General features: G+C 31.7%; 1 protein-coding gene across 1 annotated transcript in view; it reads left to right on the top strand.

The window, feature by feature from the left end:
* The window catches only part of LOC145692677 (uncharacterized), a 1,521,027-nt gene that overhangs the window by 405,931 nt on the left and 1,095,249 nt on the right, over positions 1 to 19,847 (top strand). Inside the window, exons 85-93 of the mRNA XM_081768059.1 lie at positions 2,594 to 2,638; positions 4,614 to 4,670; positions 5,302 to 5,358; positions 6,250 to 6,306; positions 7,774 to 7,812; positions 9,887 to 9,946; positions 12,821 to 12,859; positions 14,586 to 14,645; positions 17,115 to 17,159. Coding sequence (XP_081624185.1) covers positions 2,594 to 2,638; positions 4,614 to 4,670; positions 5,302 to 5,358; positions 6,250 to 6,306; positions 7,774 to 7,812; positions 9,887 to 9,946; positions 12,821 to 12,859; positions 14,586 to 14,645; positions 17,115 to 17,159 — 459 coding nt within the window. The remainder of the gene's footprint in view (positions 1 to 2,593; positions 2,639 to 4,613; positions 4,671 to 5,301; positions 5,359 to 6,249; positions 6,307 to 7,773; positions 7,813 to 9,886; positions 9,947 to 12,820; positions 12,860 to 14,585; positions 14,646 to 17,114; positions 17,160 to 19,847) is intronic.

Genomic DNA, 19,847 nt, shown 5'->3' with positions numbered 1-19,847 from the left:
CCCAAACTTTGCTCTGAGTCTTGTTCGGCAAGTGATAATAGTACAACCAAGTCTCGTTCCTTTCACAATGATATTGACATATTGAGATTGTCCCTTATCAAATATTTGCAGCATCTCCCGGCACCATGTCACACATCGTGTTATCTGCCTTTCAGTCAGACTATGTGCATTCAGAGAAGAAGGGTTATTCACGTGCAATTGGTCATGGAGAATTGTACGAGGTATCCTTAATCTGCTGGTAGGTCACGCGCTTGTTTTCGTGAAACAATTTCCTAACCGCGGTAATATTTTCCTTCGTAATTGATGTTTATGGTCTTCCCGCCCTTTCAGCATCCTTCAAAGTGAAATTTCTCTTTGTAATTCTCTGTATTATGTACATTTAAACATACAATGTGGACAGACATCACTCAGTCATAGAGTGATTTCTTCTAAGCATTAGTGTACCTTTAAATCACGCGTGAAGTTATACTACAAAACTGATCGTATCTCATTTCGTGACCAAGATGCCATAGCGAGCACTTTAGATTACCATTGCTAATGAATAACTCAGCCCATCAACTTGGTGCAGGGCAATTGTGTAACTATGGGCATATTTCAACATGCACCAAGAAGCAGACTCTTGTGGCACGTGGTTGCGTCGTATTACAAAACTTTCCTAGTACCCTTATTATTCCTAATTTTCAAATCTTTCCTTACGTAAATTTCTAACTTTTTCCTGTAATGACTACGGAGATTGTTATCGTACAGCTGGAATTAATGGTTAAGGCGACAAATTGGGAAATTGTAATACTGTTTAGAATCATGCCTTGGTGCGCGACCATTCTATTGTCATTGTAGTTATTGGAGTGGATTTGTCGATTGAGGTAATATCTCAAGAAAGATCATCACCACTTCTGACATAGCAGTCTTTTTCTACTATATCGTACAAGTGGATTGAGTACTGATTACATTTATTTTCGAATGCAGATCATAAAACACACCCTTCAACTATCAGTAACAAAAAATACAGGACATCGATTTTGGCAATGTTAAAGTCACTGATATATGGTGTATAAATTATTTAATGTATAGAAAATAATCTCTAAAGCTCAGGCGCGTACAGCTCAATACTTTTCAGATAATTATAGATTTTTCCCGAGGTGATAAACACGTGCTGCTTATAATATTTCATTTATGGACTTATTGAGATGCAGTTGAGGGTCTAAACTAATCAAAAAAGAAGGTAACAGCGCTAAGTATGAGATGACCGTGAACAACACGTGATCAACCACGCTTCCGTTACTGACAGTAATAAATCTGATGCCCATCGAATATTGTAGCAGTCACTTGTTTATAATTTTATAATTTGTGACATTCTTCATTGATGTGACACCACAATCATAGTACTGTGTTTATTCAGGGGAGAGTGGAATTCGTTTTCCATTACGGTTACATTGATAACAGGACATTCTATGATTTGCTATCCAATATTTGCTTATTTATGTTTTTCAACATAACAGGCTCTAAGCCCAGTTACAGCGTTGTTCCTTAGAAATACATTTACCCAGAGTTAATTATTTTTTAACAAGAATTTTACATTTATACATTTTCATTATCAAATATATTCTTAAGTCTATTCGTATATACTGTCTCCTATATTCCAACATAATCTATAGCAAATATCCTATCAATTGCACTGTAGGAAACACTCATCCTCCATATAGCAGACTTAGCAAGGATATTTGTTCTTGCCTTTTTGCAGTAAAATGTACTTCTATTTACTACGCGAGGTTTACATGACAGGGCGTGCAATTGAACCTTCGAAGTAACACTAGGACAGTTAGTTTTACCATGTAGTAATTTGAGTAAAAATAAAAGATCCGCATGTTCTCTCCGTAGTTCCGAAGTGTGAATATTGAAGTTTTGTACTATTTCTGAAAGTTACTCGTATTTTGGATACATGTCAGTTTCTGTATAAGTAAGTAATTTCAAGAATGGTATACTTTCAATCATATCTATGTGTTTCAGTGTTCTTGATGACCAGAACAGAGTCACATGTTCTAATTGTGATCTTATAAAGCAGAAATAGTGTTTCATTAATGTAACATCATTTAGATACTCTTTACCTATTCTCATAATAAAGCCAAGATTTCTGTATGAATTATTAACAATTCTCTCTATATGATAAGAGAAACTTAATTTAGGATCGAATAGTACTGCTAGATCTTTAATTAAGTTAAGTGTCTCTAAAACAGTTCCTTCGATAGAATACTGTAATCATGCTGAATGGTATTTTCTTTGCGGGTAAAGGAACGAGTTTTGCACTTACTCATGTTTAACTTGAGTAGTTAGACTAACAAAACTGTTGTTAGTCTATGACTTGTAGTTGATACTACTCTGTTATTGAAAAAGAATACCCATACTTTTAAGAGTCAGATAATTAAATGTTGTTATTCATTTTCGCACTTTTGAGAGTGAGTAGAGATTTTATTGGGAGAAAAGTATTATTTTACTGCTGTAAACGTTCAATATATAATTGTTTCATTTATTTATCGTAATTCGCAATCACTTCAAACAAAACATTTAACTAACTATTATAATATTGTGTCCATAGGACAAGAAGGACCATCTACGATCTCTCCTTTGCAACCTGCAGTAGGTAATACAAAAATATATATGTTTTTTATTTTAAAAATATACTTCAGACAATATATACACTTTCCAGTTAGCTAAGTAACTCTAGTGGAAAGAGTCCGAAAATTCATTACAGTACACTTAAAATTTGTCTACGTAATCATATTTTGTTGCTTGTTGAACAGTTAAGAACATGACTGTATCCTTATTAAAGTGTTGTTATTATAAAGTATTCTTCCTTAATGGATCAATACAAAACTATCTTTCAATTAGGCATCATCCTTTGAAACGCAAGTATTCTGTATATATTTGTCATGCATTTGACTAAGTTTAAAGTTTGATCCAAGGAAAAAGTGAGATGTTTCATTTATATATATAGTATCTGAAACCAACTTTTCTCCTAAACATGGCACAGCAGGAAGAAAAAACAACTTGGTAAAATTAAAATTAAATATTGATAATGAAATTTTTCGATCAACACGATACATTGTTTAAGATGTATTTAGTTAGAAAATGCATCGAAGCATAACTCACACAATTTAATTTATAATGAGTCAAAAATAACTGTCAATATATGCATAAAACAGTACATAAAATAGTGATTGTTCTCCTTTTGAGGAAGTGGCCAGTTTTCTGAAGGTTGTTGCTAGATGTGGTTCAATGAAATGAATATCAATGGAGTATTTGACACAACATTTTATTTTGACTGATTGCTATCTAAGGACACTAAGGCATTTATTCTTTTGGCAGAAAAATTTCCTGTTACAAAGTATGGAGCTTAAGCTGGTGACGACGATATTTTATTTTAGACAATACATGAGCATTATATTGAAACTTTCACCGTCTTTCTTACTGCTTCTATTTAAGGGTCTTCTTCTCTTTTCTTCAAATTCTTCTTGATTTGTTCTTATGACAGTAAATGAAAGGCACTGACAATTTCTGCACTTTTAGGCAACAGTAATCTTATTAGAATTGCTAAAATCTCATCATTTGATGGTATTATTTTGATAAGATATGCCGTGAACACTGTTCTGAGTACGCAAGATCCCTATAACAATGGGCTTTCGCGCAGTTCTTTCTAATAGGTTTTGCCATTAAGAGGATATTCAAAAATTCCAACATTGTCCACACATCTCTAAGTTGTTGACGCCCAGAGATTCAATAATACGGGATATACTTCATAGGGTCTTCGAGAGGCTTAATGATTCTGTAGCGTGTGCTGGGTGATGAAGCGTACACATGGTGAAGACAAATAGGCAATATTAGGTAAAGAGACGTTTTATATTTGTTTAAAACTCCACCAGTCCTTCCAACTCATATTTTTATAATTACACTGCGTTAGGTATACCTTCACAGCTATTGTAAAAGTTAACATATAATGAAGCGTCGTTAACATATACCGTATCAAAAAATGCAGAAATTTTAGACACAATGGCATATAGGATAGGGTAGCTTAGAGATTTTCATTCAGTTTGTAGTTACGGACCTATATGTCTTATTTTCAAGAGAAGATACGGTCCCAAACGTTTAAATTTTGGTATCTGTGTAGTAATAGTAGTTGAGAAGTAGGTACCGACATTAACAACAATTAAATATAAACCTTTATTTATGTTACAAGCAGACAACACAGTACGTACACACATGGAGTACACCGCTATACTTATGTTTCTTATAAATAATGAAATATAAATAATGTCACGGACCCCTAAGGGTACGGGGACCATAATTTAAATAAGACTACTGTGAATTATAATATCAGCAGCAAATTTTCATTAATCATACTTTGTTGCAAATAGTGATGATTATCGTGTTCGAGTTTTTCATTTCAGAATATCATCATTCATTTTGTATTTGTTGTTTCGATTGAGAATCTTTAAATTATGATATGAAAAAGACAAAAACATTATTATAATCCTACTTATGAATTAATGTATTTAGTTTGCCAAGGAATTCAATGTACGAGATTTATTTAAAGCACTATTGTACATTTTTACTTGCAGAACAACAGCAACTACCATCTCTTATTAAACCAGAAGAACAGCATATTCAACTTCCAGGTAAAACATTTTTGTTTATTCAGACTAACAAGAATAAAAAATACTTCTAACCTAATATCATTCTTCTCATTTTTATACTTATACTCTTACTGAAAAGTATAGAGAGAATCCTGAAGAACAGATTATATTTTCAATTATTTCACATTGTCCAAGGACCATTGAAAACAAAAAAATATTTTTCTATAAATCGCAGTTAAGTATTATAAGTACTGAAACATTTAACAGCATGTAACACGCACAAAGTATACTTTCAAGAATATCAGACGATAACTTTTATATTTTATTTTAGAGTTTTGAATGTAAATGAAGAGGTTAGTTAGACGTTACAATCTTGATAAATTCGGAATTTACTTTGGTTTCTATAATCGTTTTAGAGTACCTCGTGGCTAAATGGTTAGCGTACGCTCGTTTGGTACGGGAGACCTGGGTTCGATTCCCGGTGAGAGCTCATGTAGTTCGGATCCCACCTTAAGCTGTAAGTCAATGTCTCATATAGCATTGCTACTGAAAAGACCCTAAACTGAAAATAAAATCAAATCAAACCTGAAAAAATTTTGTTTCAACTTTTACAAATGTTACCATATTAATTATTCCTTGTAATAAATTACTTTTATTTTTATTTGTATTCTAGATAGAGGTCATGTTATGTCTACAGTCTTTCCTTTCGAACAACATACTGAAGTACCTGGTAAGTAGCCACCATAAAACACCTACAAAATAATGAAAAACTATATCTAAAGCATTAAAAACTATACGTAATTATTACTTTTAATGTATATCACTGCAACTGTTTGTAAGCATCTTTTATTTTATGTCTTGCAATAGTACTGTATGATAATGATTCCGCCAGAATAACATAAATTAGTATGTTTCTGTATTCTCCAGCGCTGATTTTAAAAATCACATCTTCGTTACACGAACACATTATCATTGGCAGCATAGTAATAAAATTGTTGATAATTTTCTTTGTCATGCTTCAAATACACGTTTAATAACACATTTGTTCCTTGTATCTTTAATGTAAATAGAAATTTGGATATTTGTTTCGAAAATTTACTAAAGTTAAACTGATTTTGATTGTCAATAACTAGAGAACGAAAGGTCTGAATATAACAACACCTTACACGCTTACTAAATGTGCCAAAATCTATCCCTATAAAAATTTGGTCAAGATAGCTTAATTCATCGCATGCAATATATGTATGTATAGCACTATACTTATAATTAATTTTCTTTGAAAAATAAATGAAAGAATAAATTCCTTTCAAAGTAATGCATACAAGATTTAGCAGGATAAGTCATTGTTTAGTTGCTTAACAACGGGTTTGTAGAATTAAGCGTTTTAAATATAAACAAAGAAATCCAATATTATGTACATATCTGATTAAAATTATTCAACTATTTAAAATGAAAGTATGAAATAAGTATGGATGTAAATTTTTTGAATAATTTTCGGAAAATAATACAAGATGTACTAACCTTAGTTTTAGTATTTTACATGTGTAAAGCATTTATTTTTTATATATTAGTGAACAACTCTGCAACTACTCAATCATGTAACTATGTTCGATATATCTAGGAGGAGAAACACAATCTACTGTTTCACCGATTGTGGAACGCCCTACGTTAAGCTCAGGTAAGAATGAATTATTTACGTATTTTCAATAATTACAAAATTGGATTATAATAAATTATGAATCCCGTATGAACATAATATACTAAATTCTTCTGAATGCGTATTTGAATACCAGTTAGTTTGATTTGCTTCTTCATCAAGATACTGATATAAGTTCATGTATAGTTCCACATCGTTTGGTAACGTTAGGAAATTGAACTTTAAGAAGTTTAAATGATTACTTACGAAATTTACGTTTAGAACGAGTAAGTAGATAACACGAATGTGGGTAAAGTTATTATATTTTGAATTTGTATTTGCGACATAGTAACAGTACGGAAGAGAAATGAAAGACGTCCGGAAACATGATTATGGATACGAACGAAAAGAATAAAGCTAAGAAAGAAACTATGTGAGAGAACAAAAATGATGCAGACAATTAAAGGAACAAAATACAGAAGGAGAAATCATTATTTGCGTTAAAGGTATATCTGGTTAGAGTGTGGTACTTGATTTAGCAGAAAATAAAAAAAGTAGAAGAAAGAGAAGTAATTTCATTTACTGAACAATATCATGATTCGTAATCATTATGCCAATGCTATTATATCAGAATAGTTGTATGGTATTTATATTTATCTATTTGAGAAGGGATTAGATTATAATGTTAACAGCTTCTCTTTCAAACTCACTCATAATTCCATAACCATACAACTCTTATATAAATAAATAGAACCCCGATCGTTTCCACATGTTTCAAAATATGAATGATTGTCTGTTTTTGTACGGACTCAGTCTCGTTATGACTACGTAGTAGTTCACTAGTTTTCACCACCAATTTGAATAAAACGAGATAAGGAACAACTCCTGTATTCGTTTAAACAATCTATCAACGGGTGAAAGGAACTTAGACATGATTAACAGTTGTGTTTAAAAATGGTAAGGGAGCAAAAGAGCACGTTCGCTTAGTAATCGCTTACGTTCGATTGCTTAATTTCTGAAAGAAAGACGGAAGTAGATGTATTTTGTTCTATTGATCTAGAAAGGCCTTTGATTGATTAACTGGGAATTGTTAATAAGAGTTTCAAAGAGTGGAATAGATCAGAAAACTCTAGTTACACCTATTGACAATTAATGAAATATGCACTTTTGGATTGCGTATGCGTGTCTTCCTTTACGCTGATAATTACCACCATGCACAGTCTGCCGAATGCCAAATAGAGTGTCTTATAATTTGGCTATTTCTAGATTTTGGACAGCCCTAGCTCTGAAACTATGCACTTTTCGCCATAGGTCCATATTAGCTTTTTCTCTTATTTTGATGTGAGGAATCAGCTCTTAAAGGTTGTCGGTATAGTTCATTAAAACCCTGTATATACAATATTATTGATTTATTGTTGTACGATCTTGATTTCACATGTATAAAATACTGAGATATTTTGCATGTAACCAATACATTTTTAATTATGTGATGTTTTATCATTTTTCAAGAGACAATATCAGAAATTCTTGGGCAGCCTCAATTTCCAGGTTAGTAGTAGTATATAGTAATCTTATAACAATAAAAGGTCTGCTAAAACCTTCCTGCATATGGAAGAGATTTATACGGTAATTTATTATGCAAGAGTTTTATGGCTATACCCCAGATTATTTGAGTTTGTGGGAAAAATGTTATTTCAGTGTGTTATCTCGGGATCTCTCTCATATTCTTACTGCATGAATTCTTTCGTAATAGTTCACTTATTTAATAATCTGTTTTCGTTACTTTAAAACTCATAGGAGCTGGTATTATATTGAACATTTTATTTCATCCTTGTTTGTACGTGGTTAAAGTTCTATATTCAATCTGTAAAACAAGTTTGATTTTTGGTATGGGATTGGATAGTTTTTGTTCCACATACGCATTAGAATCTATTTAACCAAGAATGTAAAATAAAGTAAAATTAATAATCGAAAACTATTGGTAAGTTTACCATCATAGTATATTACACTGTATATTACATACTATATTTATTTTAGGGGCACGGTGGCTCAGTGATAGACCGTTCACCCCCGGTGCTTTGGGTCCTTGATTCGATCCCAGCTCACGCCGTGTGAACTTTGTGGTGGAGAAACACCGTGCTCGTGGGTTTTCTCGGGGTTCTCCCAGTTCCTCTCACTTTCTTCATTCCACTATTTGATTCATTTCTCATCATCACCATCTCCTTTAACCTAACCGGCATATACGTAGGACATAAAACTCAAAGATTTCGTTTTTCATTTTTCATTTATTTTAAAGTAATTGGCACCATATTGCGTGGAAAACTGTGTCATTAAAGCTGTTTTGTAAACGATATATTTATATTATACTCGTCGAAAGGAGAATGAATAGTATGAATACCGAATACTAATTTCCTAGATGCGTCTTATTTCAGAAGTGGGAGATTGAATTGAAGACTTCAGAAATAATATCATTACTGCCTTGACATATAGTTATATGATTGCCTAACAACTTCATTTTTTCCGATGCACGTTTAATGCCTATTCTCCTGTAGAATACAGCAAGAATTCGGAGAGTTGAGAAATAATTAAGTAAGAATAATAAAAAAAATCCATCAATATATAGACAACCAAGGTAATTAACGATTAAAATGTTCGTGTAACGTCATAAGTAAAGTGAAAAAACTAGCGTAAACTCTTTGACGTTATCTGAAAATACACCCTTTTTTGTTTTTGGCAATAAATCTCACCTTTTGGTACATAATTAGCATATATTCCATCTACGTTCAAGATCAAGGCTTGGTTTTCGAGAATTTGTCATGCTATTCTGATTTTACGCTGAAATATTGATCAATATCTCATAGTTCCTCAATGCTAGAAAGAACGTTAAATTCCAAACCAACTATTTTTATAGTAAGTCATTAGCTTTGTCGTGTATATGCAAAATATTTCGGAAAAAATAATGGAAATAAGCCTTTCTAAAAAAAATTCTTCTCCTAACTAGAATTCACAGGTTTCCAATGTGATATTCATGGGCAGTGTTATGATAATGATGTACAATTATGAATAAAATATGTTTCTTTTCATAAAACACTTTTGTCGTGTAAGATTTGAGTAAAAGTTTAATTTTAAGGTAGGTTTTAAATATTTACTGATATTGTTTGTTTTTTAAACATTTACGAGGTTTTTGGATTGACAACTGCTATGATTTTGTACTGATACAATTTGCTGATTGACAACTGCTACTGGAAGGGAACATTTGTTCGTAAATGTATATCCAGAGGTTTTGTTAGTATATATGTTGTTTGTTAACCTCAGTACTTTTATGAGAGAGTACAATGTATGTGACGTAAAAAATACATAATTCTATCACATTTTTATAACTTACTAGACATATGTAAGATATTAAGCCATTTTATATGATTCCACACGTTTAATGCAAATAAATGGTAGACTTTAAATTCAGACGAAACGAAACTGTTATATATTTGTAGGTTTAGAGTTTAACTAGGACTAAGCAACTTCTACTATATAAATATTTTGCACTACTTGAGAAATCTCTATAGCGGCTCGAACTGTTTGTTGTTTACAGATGAGATAGTAAAATTTTTATTCTCATTTCTAGAGAAAGAACAAGGACCAGTTGTAATTTCTTCGTTTGAGGAGCAGCAGCCTGTATCACCAGGTGAGGAAAATATTATTATACAATCACTTTTTAAGTATCTTTTTGGCTGCCAGTTTGTTGTCGAGAAACAGAAATAAAAAGGAATAACATCAATCTAGCAACCATTGGCACATACTGTTTCCAGAAACCCTTTCTTCATATTACAACCCATCTTCTTCTAGGCCAAGTCAGGTAAATCTTATTAAAGATATAAACTTCGCATTAGTTTTTCTTACGAGTTACGCGTCTTCCTGTATTTCAATGTTCAATTAATACTATGTATATTCTTTAATATTCGACAAGTGTATAGTGTAGGGCTTTTCGTCATTAACTTTGTTCGTTCCTTATTTTCTTTGTTCCCTTTTTCTCAATATTTTCCCTTTACAATGTTCATGAACACAGTTTGTGGTCACCACTTATGGTAATCATCAGCATTGTATCCACATAGTACTACTGAGGTTAAAGAGTTTTAATAATGACGTATTAGAAATGTTCACTCATTTATGAAGTACAAGTTGTCTTGTATGCAACTAGAAAAATCTTGATTATTTACCGACAGGAGAAAACTTCTTTAGAAAATAATGTAGGTGTTCAAGTTACATTTTATTTCAGTACAATGGATCTACTCACAAGGAAAAATGAAAGTGTACCGACTTTATGACAGAGAATATATTATTTCGGAAATACAAATAGACTGAGCCCCTCGACTGGCGTTATGAGTATTAAAATGCATGTTATGAAATGAATAGCTCGAATGTAGAACATATTGTAATTCATCTGTAGAATATCATTCATAATTTGGTTTTATCATTGGGCGTTTTGTTCTGCTGTACTTCCAACTGCTTGGTTTATGTCCCATACAATATGAGGAGTGTTTTGTTGTAAATACATATCTAAACTTATTCCTAATAATATTATAAGTATTTTAGTTTCAAATTGTTGAATACCAGATATAATTTAATTTTTCCCTTAACAAAATTCAGTTACGTAGCTTGCGGTGCTCATATGGACTAAGTTGATTCTTTTCTTTTCTAATTCTTTTTGCATCGAAACTTTCCTATATAACCTAATTGCTGGAACATTTTTCATAATTGGTCATATATATCTAAGTCTCTTGTACAATGATCAGAAACTTACACTAATCTCCCTTCAAGTGGTACTTATATAGGTTTCTGCTGTTGGGATCCGTTATATACCTTTCTAACATTTAGCACATGAACATCTGTCTGAAGGACCACCTTCGGATTTAACTTTTTGTAAATGTCATTATGGATGGCTGGAATTTGTAAGAATAACGAAATCGTTTGTTCCTAATACGCTCTGCCGGCGTCGCCGTCCGTGTCTTCCGCTCAACGCCAATGGTGTCACCTTCTTTTTTTCTGAGGTTTTTATTGTATTAGGGAGTATCCGATAACAGTGCCCTTACAGTTTACCACAATGGCATTGACAATGGATTGTCTAATAGCAAAGTCGTATTCTTCGCATTACTTAATTACGCTCGAACAAATTAATGTTTGCACCAAAAACTTCTAAAATGTATTCGTTCCACAACAAAAGTACTTTCGGCGACATAACACCTCGCAAAACCGACCTACTTTCTCATCAGAGACATCACAGACTGCTGCTTGGGTGGTGGAATTTTCAGATCTGTACTCTGCTTACGCGCTGGACAGTGCCCTATACCTGTCGCAATATGAGAGTCTACCAATTGTAAATGCATTTCTATTGGTCTTGTAGATTTTTAATTTCTTGTTCCTCAATATTAGTCGCGACAAGAAAGAATTTCATGGCTAGTGATTACATACATTATTACATACATTTAATTATATATACTGTGAAAATACAAATATCTTTGTGAAGTAGAAGGCAATTCAGGAGGTCAGATAAGGAGCCTTAAATTTTTGTGGTGTTCCGAGCTAAAATTCTGCTTTCCTGTGAATATCAGAAAAAAAATAGGGTAAACGTTTCGGTTAACATTGAAATTTTAATTGCATATGGTTGCACCATAGAACTTCTCTTTGTTTTCACTTCACTTAGAACAATAACTTTTTAAGTTTATTTTAATGAAGTATCTAATTTTGACATTGTTAATATCTAATTTTTGAAAACTATTTCTTCGAATATGATGCGTAGCAATATAACTGAAACTAAAGACTATTATTGATTTTTGTAAGACGTAAGTGTAATAGTTCGGGAACTTAATTGATAGATTTTATACTTGAGGCTCTTTGCATTTCCCTTAATTTCTCATTTTCTATTTTATAGAATCTACATTCTATACAGCATTTATTCATCTTATCATGGAGTTTAAATATTTGAACACGAAACTGCATAATTTTTATTTCATTTGTCTACGCGAGGACATAGAAGAATTAGAAAGCATTTTAACACTTATACATAGCACAGTTTGGAAGTGTAATAAGTAGAGTACAGTTACATCTTAAATAAATTTTTCAAAGACTTAAAAACTCAGTTTTATTTTGTAGATTTTGTTTCCTGCACTTTTCACTTTAATATATTTTTCTGGATCTCTTTTTTAGAAGGGGATTAATTTTGTTTAATACATTGTAGTACTAAAATTGAAGATAATTTAATAATATATATTTTGAAGTGTTAAATAAAGTTGTAAATTGCATAGATTCTCCAAAAATCGAATTTCTTCATACTATACATAAATACTTCACTGTTCTATGAATATAAATTGCTCTATGTCTTTATATTTTGGTCAAAATATTTAATATTATAAATACGTTGAATATAATTCTAAATATTGAATATATTAAAATACTATAGAATATAATTTTCGTTTCATATGCGTAAACTATCAAGATATCTTATATAATAATTTATAATCTATACATATTTTGACTGGGTAATACTTTATTAATTTTCAAGCGCCAATATCAGAAATTCTTGGGAAGCCTCAGGTTCCAGGTCAGTTGTAGTACATGGTAATCTTGTAATATTAAAATGTCCATTAACAGTTTCTTTCTACGGTAGTTTATTATGCGAGGGTATTTTAGTTCAACCACAGATTCTTTGACTTTGAGGCAAATAATAAGATTTTAGTGGGTTATCTCATGATCTCTCCCATTTTCTTATTGTATCAATTCTTTCATAATCACAGACTTTAATTAATAAACTGCTTTTATTATTTTAAATAGCATATCATAAAGTATTATATTAAATATTTTATTTTATCTTTGTTTGTATGTGGTTAATGGTGTATGTATAATGCATGAAACAATAATTTGATTTTTTATGTGAACTTGGATAGTATTAGGTTGACACATGGATGCAAATCTGTTTAAATAAGAAAATAAAATAAAATTGATAATAAAAATATTGATAAGCTTACCATCATATTACATTACAATGTACATTATACACTACATTTATTTTAAAGTCACCATATTTCATTGAGAACTGTGTAATGTAAGCTTTTTGGTAAACGATATCTACTGTACGCGTGGGACCTAGAATGAATACCGGCTACTGAGCCCACAGATTTGTCTTATTTAAGAAGTGGGAAAGTGATTAGAAGACTCCAAAAATAATATTATGATTTTCTGAATCTAAAATGATATGATTGTCCAGTAACAGTTTCCCGTTAAACGTTTTAATGCTTACTTTTCTGTAGAATAAAGCAGGAAATGCAAGAGTTGGGAAATAATTAATTCTAAGTACCTCTAATACCTATGAAACTCGGAGATTCAATGTCACATTCACAAAAGTTTACCATTGAATTATGTTTTTAGCCGAGTGGATCCAGTTTATATTTTGCATTCCTATTTCTGCAAGACCCATCTTAATATTGTTCTCTCGCCTGCGCCTAGATCTTCCTGATGATCATTTTAAAATTGGATTTCTAGTTAAAACCTTGAAACTATTTCTGCTTTGATCCATTCTGCCTACATGACCTGCCTGCCTGAGCCTCCTGGACTTGAAGACCTTAACAATGTTTGGTAAACCTCATAAATTATGTAGTTTCTCGTTATGAAGTTTCCGTCATTTTCCGTTCCCGTTCTTGTTGGGTCCGAATATTCTCCTCAGAATTTTGTTCTCAAGTACTTGAATTCACAGGATTCCAATGTGATTTTCATAAATAGTGTTACGCCATATTATACTATCATGAAAAATGTTTGGTTCTTTTCCATAAAACAATTTTGTCATGTAAGATTTGAGAAAAAATAATTTAGAAGCTAGGTGTTAAAAGTATGGTAATACTATTTGTTCATGAAACGTTCACGAAGCTTCCTCACTGTCAACTGTTACTATTTTGTGATACCGGAACGGAACGTTTGTTCGTAAATATACAACTAGAATTTTTCTTAATATATTTCACATTTTAGAAATTGCAAGAAATCTATAAAATATTAAGCCATTTTACATAATTACCTACATTTAAATGCGAATATATAGTACTAATTTTAGATGAAGCAAAACTATCAGATATTTATAGATTCATATTTTAACTTCGACCAGCCATCATTGCTAATATATAAGTGGAGAAGACAGTTAAATTTACGCTACTTGAGGAATGCCGTAGCTGCTCCGAGTCAAATTTTAGGTTATGAGCCAAACTATATAGTGAAAGGTGTTGGTAGAAAACGTTTCTTTGGTTATAGATGAGTTAGTAAATTTATTATATCATTTATAGAGAAAGAAGAAGGACCAATTCCAATTTCTCCGTCGAAGGAACAGCAACCAGTATTGCCAGGTGAGAAAACTAGTATTATATAATTATTTTAAGTACCATTTTGGCTGCCGAGTTATTGCAGAGATAAAGCCATTGGAATTAAAAAATAAGACAAATTCTTGCAGATATTGGTTCATCTATTTCTAGGAAATCTTGTTTATATTATTTTTTCATGTTCTTGTATGCCAACCCAGAACTATCTTACCAAAAATATAGACTTTTGCCATTAGCTTCTCCTATGAGTGACGTCTTGTGCCGTATACGCATGTTCATTTAATACTGTGTATATTCTATAATAACCGATAACAGTTACATAATACAGGATCTTATTCTGGTATTATCTTTTCTCATACATTGTTCTGTTTGTTCCTTTTTCTATACATTTTCCCTCTAGATTGTTGATGAATTAAGTTTTACACCCCTTAACTTAATAATCGACATTGTATCCACACAGTACTAAAGAATTTTTATAGGTTTTCGTAAAGAAGATGTTGCAATGTTCACTCATTTATGAAGTGCACTTTTCCTCCACACGTTATGTTCAATGTAACTAGGAAAAACCTTGATTATTTATTGACATGAGAATACTTCCTTAGAAAAATGTAAGTGTCCAAGTTATTCCAGTATAAGTGGGCTTCTTCATTGGTTCAGAGGAAATTTGCTCCTCTTATGACATGGAAGATAGTATTTCTGAAGCGAAAATGCATTCTAGTCCATTTGCCACTATGCGTGTTAACTGTTATGTTGTGCACTAAATAGCACGAATCTTGGACATATTTTTAGTTAAACTGGAGAATGCCAATTATAATTTCCTTATGTGATTGGGTGCTTTTTCTGGTGCATTACCAGCTATTTGTTGTATGTTCCATACAGTATAAGGATTGTATTGTTGGAAATATCTATACCTGCACTTGATAATAATATAAACCATTTATTTTCACATTCTTGGCTACCAGATGCAATTTTATTTTCCCCTATAACAAAATCCAGCTACATAGCTTTCGGCGCACAAACGAAAGACGTTAGTTCTTTTCCTTTTCCTTTCTATTTCTTTTTGTATCGAAACGTTCGTTCTTAATTGCTCGAACCTTTTCTAAATTGATGAAATACATAAACGTCTCATTCAAATGACCACAAACTTCCACTAATCTCTCTCCAAGTGATACTAGTACAGGTTTTGCTGTTGAGTTTCCTTTATATACCTTGCTAACATCTAACACAGAAACATTTGTCTTAAGGACCGTGTCCAGACTTAATCTTTTGTAAAATTTCAAGATGGACAATTTGTTAGCATTCAAGGAATTGGATGATCCTTAAACGCTGTGCCGGATTGCCAGCGCCTTAATTCCGCTGATCGCAAATGGTGCCAGCTTCATTTAGGTTCTTTCGAATGTATTTATTTTGTTAGGAACTGATAGGAGTAGCGTTTAATATTGTCGCACTATGGCATTTACAACGGAACGCCTAACAGGAAATTCGTGTTTATGGCATTATTTGATTCTACTCGAACAACTTAATGTCTGCACGAGAAAGTTTTAAAATATATTGTTTACAGAATAAAATTACTTTAAGCGTCATTACTCCACGCTTAGTTTTCTAGTGGCAAAACACGCTTAGTTTTCTAGTGGACATATCAAACATTACTTTTTGAGTTCTATACACTATTTATTATTATTATTATTTTCGGACCCTTAGTGCCTTTTTAAATATTTACAAAAACATTTTTACATGTAAGAAATAATGTACTTTGCTACCTAAAATATTTCTTCCTACAGAGCAATAATATCTTTATCACATTTATTTGAAATGTATATTTAAATACCCTTTCTCCACTTATGATACGTATTCGAATTAAACCAAAATATAGAAATTTCAATTCAATTCAAATGTTAACCATATTCAAAAATAAGTTTCATGCGGTGCAGCAGTATTCTCTGCAAAAAAGTTTAAATTACTTTTCCATCTTAAGATACCAAAGGAAACGACAAAAACCTTTTACGATCCTAGTGTTATATTATAAATATTAAACTAATTAATGTTTCATTATATTGGCTACTTTATGAAAACAAAACGGATAATAAAATATTTTATGAACTTTGCGATTCATCAGAAAATTTTATTTTCGCAAACACTGATGCTCGTAATCATTATTTTATTTTTGTTGAGATGTCTACATACTGACTTGAGAAGCACGTGAACATTTTTTCCATTAATTTTAGTCCACTTCTGATGATATCGATCAACATCGATGTCACATTAACAATGTGTATATATGCTCAAAATCTCGTGACAAGTTCTATGTACAGCATAACATATCTGCGCTAAGTTTAGATATACGATATTTATATACATTATTTACTTATTTTGTAGTACCTTATTAATTCATTAGTCATTTTGAATGAAGATAATTGTTAGAGTAACATATTTTATTATACGATTAAGGGATTAATCTAGGCTATTAAACTAATGTAATGTTATTGTCAACTGCAGGACAAGAAGTGCCGTCATTACTCCTTCCTCAAGAACAACGTCCAGGTAATTATAGTTTATAATCCATTAGTATACTTACTATATTATCTGATAAATATCAATCACCAAAGCAATATGATAGACAACTTTATTCTGTTATGCGAATTTTTTAACACGTGTTTAATAATCTTTGTGCGTTTTACAGTCATAATTTTATATATGCGTAAATTATTGATTCACCAGACATTTTAATTTTTTTAGAAAGTAGGCAATTAAAACACAGTAATTTTATTGTCAACTGTAGGACAAGAAGGGTTATCTTCACTCCTTCCTCAAGAACAGCGTCCACGTAATAAAAGTTTAATATCCATTAATATATTTATTATTATAAAATTATTTTTCTGATAAATACCAATCAAAAACTGACAGAAACAAAACACACTTTCGGTACTTATTAAAAAATTGCATCAATAGAGAACGGAAATATAGTTCAGGTTGTTTCTACAGTATGTTGGCTATATAGAGACTTTGATCGTCAATATCTTTTGAAGAAAGAATTGAGACCTGATTCTTGTAACAAAATTTAGCGTTGTTTAAGCGGATGTTGTGAGAAGAAAACCAGTGACATAAACCGTAACATTGAAAATAGTAGTTGTTTTAATTACAGGAAGTAAATTTTAAGAAGAATATACAAATTGCAGGAAAAAGAAAAGACATCGAACTTTGTCCGGTCATTCTTCCTTTTGTCCCTTTTTTAAAACATTTTCTCTGGATTTTTATGGACCCAGTTTGTATTCATCCCTTTCGTTAATCACCAGCATTTTATCATTTACAGAGGTTCATAAATTTTCATAAAGACACTTAGAAGTGGTGACTGATATGTATCCACCACAGGTTATCTTCCGTGTAACAAGCAACAGTCTTGAAAATTGCCACACTTGAGAATTTTTTTTAAGAAAAATGTAAGGTCCCAAATAATATTTTATCTCAGTAGAATTTGGCAACTCGTCAGAGATAAATAAACTATGAGTACCTAATGACATAAAAGATTGCATTTCGGAAGTCTGAATGGACGGTAGTTTATGGAGTTGGAATTATCATTGTTAAATGGTATATTGTGAACTGAATAGCTGGAATCTCGGACATGATTTTAACTCAGCTGTAGATTGTTATGTCATTAGGTGCTTTGTTCTGATACATTTACATCTATTTGTGTACGTTACGTAAATTGAAAGAGTTGTTTTGTCTAAATATATATATATATCTAAACCTGTTCTTAATAGTAATATAAATCATTTGTGTTCAAATTGTTCGCTAACAAATGTAAATTTAACTTTCCCCTATAACAAAATCGAGCTAGATAGTTTCCAGTGCACCGAAGAACGAACTGATTTTTGTTTTCTTTTTTGGCTTCAATACCTTTATATGCAATTGCTTGGACCTTTTAATAACCTGTCAGGATATCCATTTTTCGTCTACGTTAATTACAAACTTCTATCAATCTCCCTCCAAGCGATGCTCGTAAAGCTTCCTGCAATAGATTTACCATTATATGCCTTGTTGCCATTCAGCTCATGAACATTGCCTTAAAAACAACTTTTAAACTTAACTTTTTGCAGATTTCATAGTGGACACTTAGTGTAGATACACGAAATCGGGCAGTCCTAAGAAGCTGTGGTGGTGCATTCTCCGACACCGTTAATGACTTAATTATACATACCACGAAGGTCATAACCTTGATTGACGTTTCTTTCGGATGTCTTTAGTGCGGTAGGCACTATCCGGTGGCAGTAGTCTCGTATATTGTCGCGGTATAGCATTCACAGTTGATCTAACAACAAATCCGTATTTGTGGCATTATTTAATCATGATGGAACAGTTGTTTTGTGCATCGAGAACTTCTAATATGAAACCATTACTGAATGAAACCATATTAAATTTCGGCGTCATTATTTCGCAATACATGCCGAATTTTCTCGTCAGGCAGTTCAGTTTTGTATTCTGTCAACGAGCCATCCATGTCCTATGCATGTGGTTTTATGAAATTCTGTCCGCTGTACATACATTTCTATGGTCTTTTAAATTTTCAGTTTTTAGTTCCTCAATATTAATAACTTCAAGAAACGTTTTCGTGCCCAGTAGTGGGTGTCATTATTTTGACGTCTCTCATAATTGTAATACAGCAAAACAAAAATTCTATTGTTATCTGGAAGGCAAACGAAGACGTCAGTTTAGGACCTTAAATTTTCGTAGTATTCCGAGTAGACAGCACGCTCTCCTTTATATATCAGGAAAATCAGGGTAAAAATTGGGAGTAGTGATTGAAATTTCAAATGCCTACTATTGCACCATAAAATTTCACTATGTTTTTAAGGCATACAACATAAGCGTCTGTTGAGTGTATCGACTACAAACTTTTACAGTATTATTTATTAATGTCTATCTTTTTAATTAACACTTGCAATATGTTGTCTAGCAATAATATTAAACTTATTAACTTTAATTGGATTTTATAATTCCTAAACGTAATAGCTTTGGAATGTAAATGCTTGAGTTTATTCATGAATCTCTTTGTTCTTTCCTTACGTTCTTCCATTTTTACTTGCATATTCGCTGCATTTATCGATCTTATAATTAACTTCAAATATTTCTGGATGAGACAGCACGAACTTAATTTGATTTTATTTGACCATAATGCTTTTGAGGATTAGATGTTCAAACTTATTCGTCAGACTCTTGAGATCAATTAAGTGC

Source organism: Thermobia domestica, chromosome 8, assembly GCF_964235325.1.
Source record: "Thermobia domestica chromosome 8, izTheDome1.hap1.1, whole genome shotgun sequence".
In the NCBI taxonomy this organism is placed as follows: domain Eukaryota; kingdom Metazoa; phylum Arthropoda; class Insecta; order Zygentoma; family Lepismatidae; genus Thermobia; species Thermobia domestica.
The sequence above is the reverse complement of the archived record's forward strand: the minus strand, read 5'-3'. Positions and strand labels throughout refer to the sequence as shown.